Source organism: Apis laboriosa, unplaced genomic scaffold, assembly GCF_014066325.1.
Source record: "Apis laboriosa isolate Shangri-la unplaced genomic scaffold, ASM1406632v1 scaffold13759_cov117, whole genome shotgun sequence".
In the NCBI taxonomy this organism is placed as follows: Eukaryota; Metazoa; Arthropoda; class Insecta; order Hymenoptera; family Apidae; genus Apis; species Apis laboriosa.
Genome location: NW_025221334.1, coordinates 1 through 1,684, shown reverse-complemented (window position 1 = coordinate 1,684; position 1,684 = coordinate 1). Strand labels below are relative to the sequence as shown.

The 1,684-nt window shown below is 19.9% G+C and overlaps 1 protein-coding gene across 1 annotated transcript; it reads left to right on the top strand.

Moving 5' to 3' along the window:
- Window positions 1–61: 61 nt before the first annotated feature.
- On the top strand, window positions 62–1,173 carry LOC122720826 (kinesin-like protein KIF14). Its single transcript, XM_043947841.1, has 3 exons — window positions 62–602; window positions 675–902; window positions 983–1,173. The coding sequence occupies exons 1-3, from the start codon at window positions 162–164 to the stop codon at window positions 1,136–1,138; spliced, it is 825 nt and encodes a 274-aa protein (XP_043803776.1). The 5' UTR covers window positions 62–161; the 3' UTR covers window positions 1,139–1,173.
- The last annotated feature ends 511 nt before the right edge of the window (window positions 1,174–1,684 follow it).

Here is a 1,684-nt window from a genome sequence, read left to right as displayed (position 1 = left end):
TAATAATATTATATAATATTATTTTAATATTTTTTTATATTTTTTATGACTTTAGAGAATTAAATGATTCAAAAATTACATCAGTTATACAAGTATATGGTCAAAACATTATTGTTACTTGTGAATCTATTCAACATACTTTTACATATGATCATTGTTTTATGTCACATGTGGATATATCACAGCCTGATTATGCTAATCAAGAAATTGTTTTTAAAAATATGGTTCTACCATTGGTACAAAATGCTTTTGAAGGATATAATGTTTGTTTATTTGCTTATGGACAAACTGGTTCTGGTAAAAGTTATAGCATGATGGGTCAAGAATCTACTCAGATTACTGCATCATCATTTGATGAAGCAATTGGTATTATTCCAAGATTTTGTCAAGAAATATTTGCAAGAATATCTAATAATATGAACATTAAAACTACAGTAGAAATTAGTTATTTTGAAATTTATAATGAGAAAATACATGATCTTTTAACAAATGTTAACAGTGGAGTAAAAAGAGCTCCTCTTAAAGTTAGAGAACATCCTGTATTTGGTCCATATATTGTTGATTTAAGTCAACATTGTGTACAAAACTATAAAGATTTACAAGTATATTTTTAATATATTATATATTAATATATATATAATAAATATGTTTATTTATAAATATATTTATTTTAGACTTGGCTGAAAGTAGGTAATTCACAAAGAGCTACAGCAGCAACTGGAATGAATGAAAAGAGTTCCAGATCACATAGTATATTTAGTATTATATTAACACAAACTCAAATAAATAATCAATTAGATAATGGAACTATAGATGCTAGTCGTCGAAGTAAAATTAATTTAGTAGATTTAGCAGGAAGTGAGAGATTAAGTCAAACTTGTGCAAGTGGTGATAGATTAAAGGTATTTTATATTATATTTAATTATTTAATTATTATTTAATAATTTTTTTTATAATATATCATTAATTGTACATTCTATAGGAAGGTGTATCTATTAATAAATCATTATTAACTTTGGGAAAAGTAATTGCATCTTTAGCTGAAAATACAAGTAATCGTAAACGAGGTTTTGTTCCATATCGTGAATCTGTTCTTACATGGCTATTAAAGGTAAGTACTATTAAATTATTAAAATAAAATTTTATGTAAATAAATAATATTTTTTATTAAATTTTCATTAACAAAATTTTTTATTTTAACAGTCTTTAAATATTACTATATATAGAATATCTATCATTTTTATTTAAATATAATGAAATATTTTTTAATGAAAAGATATTGAAATATTATGAAAAAATATTTTTTAAAAAATTATTATTTATAAGGATTATTTTTATATAGTATTAATAAAATTTTTTCTATAAAACTTATTGTATGAAAAATAAAAAGAATAGTCATAAATAAAAAGATGAATAGTATATGAAAAGTGAATAGTATATCACTTTGTATATTTCTTATTTTTCATATTATAAGTTACAATAAATTAAACTAATTTTTATTAAATTATTAAACTAAACAACTAAACAATTAATTAAACTAATTTTAACATAAATATATTTTAATATTTTTTTTATAAGAAATAATAAGTTACATCAATTAGTTAGCATTAAAAAATTATATGATTTCATTTAAAAAATTGAAATTAACTTTTATACAATTTATATGTTTATAGAAAAATTTATT

What these genes read in the sequence shown, in the direction of transcription:
- LOC122720826 (XM_043947841.1), top strand. Translation starts at nt 162, where the DNA reads ATGTCACATGTGGATATATCACAGCCTGATTATGCTAATCAAGAAATT. An exon ending in AAAACTATAAAGATTTACAA is followed by an intron (nt 603 to 674) that starts GTATATTTTTAA and finishes TATTTATTTTAG; the next exon opens with ACTTGGCTGAAAGTAGGTAA. An exon ending in CAAGTGGTGATAGATTAAAG is followed by an intron (nt 903 to 982) that starts GTATTTTATATT and finishes TACATTCTATAG; the next exon opens with GAAGGTGTATCTATTAATAA.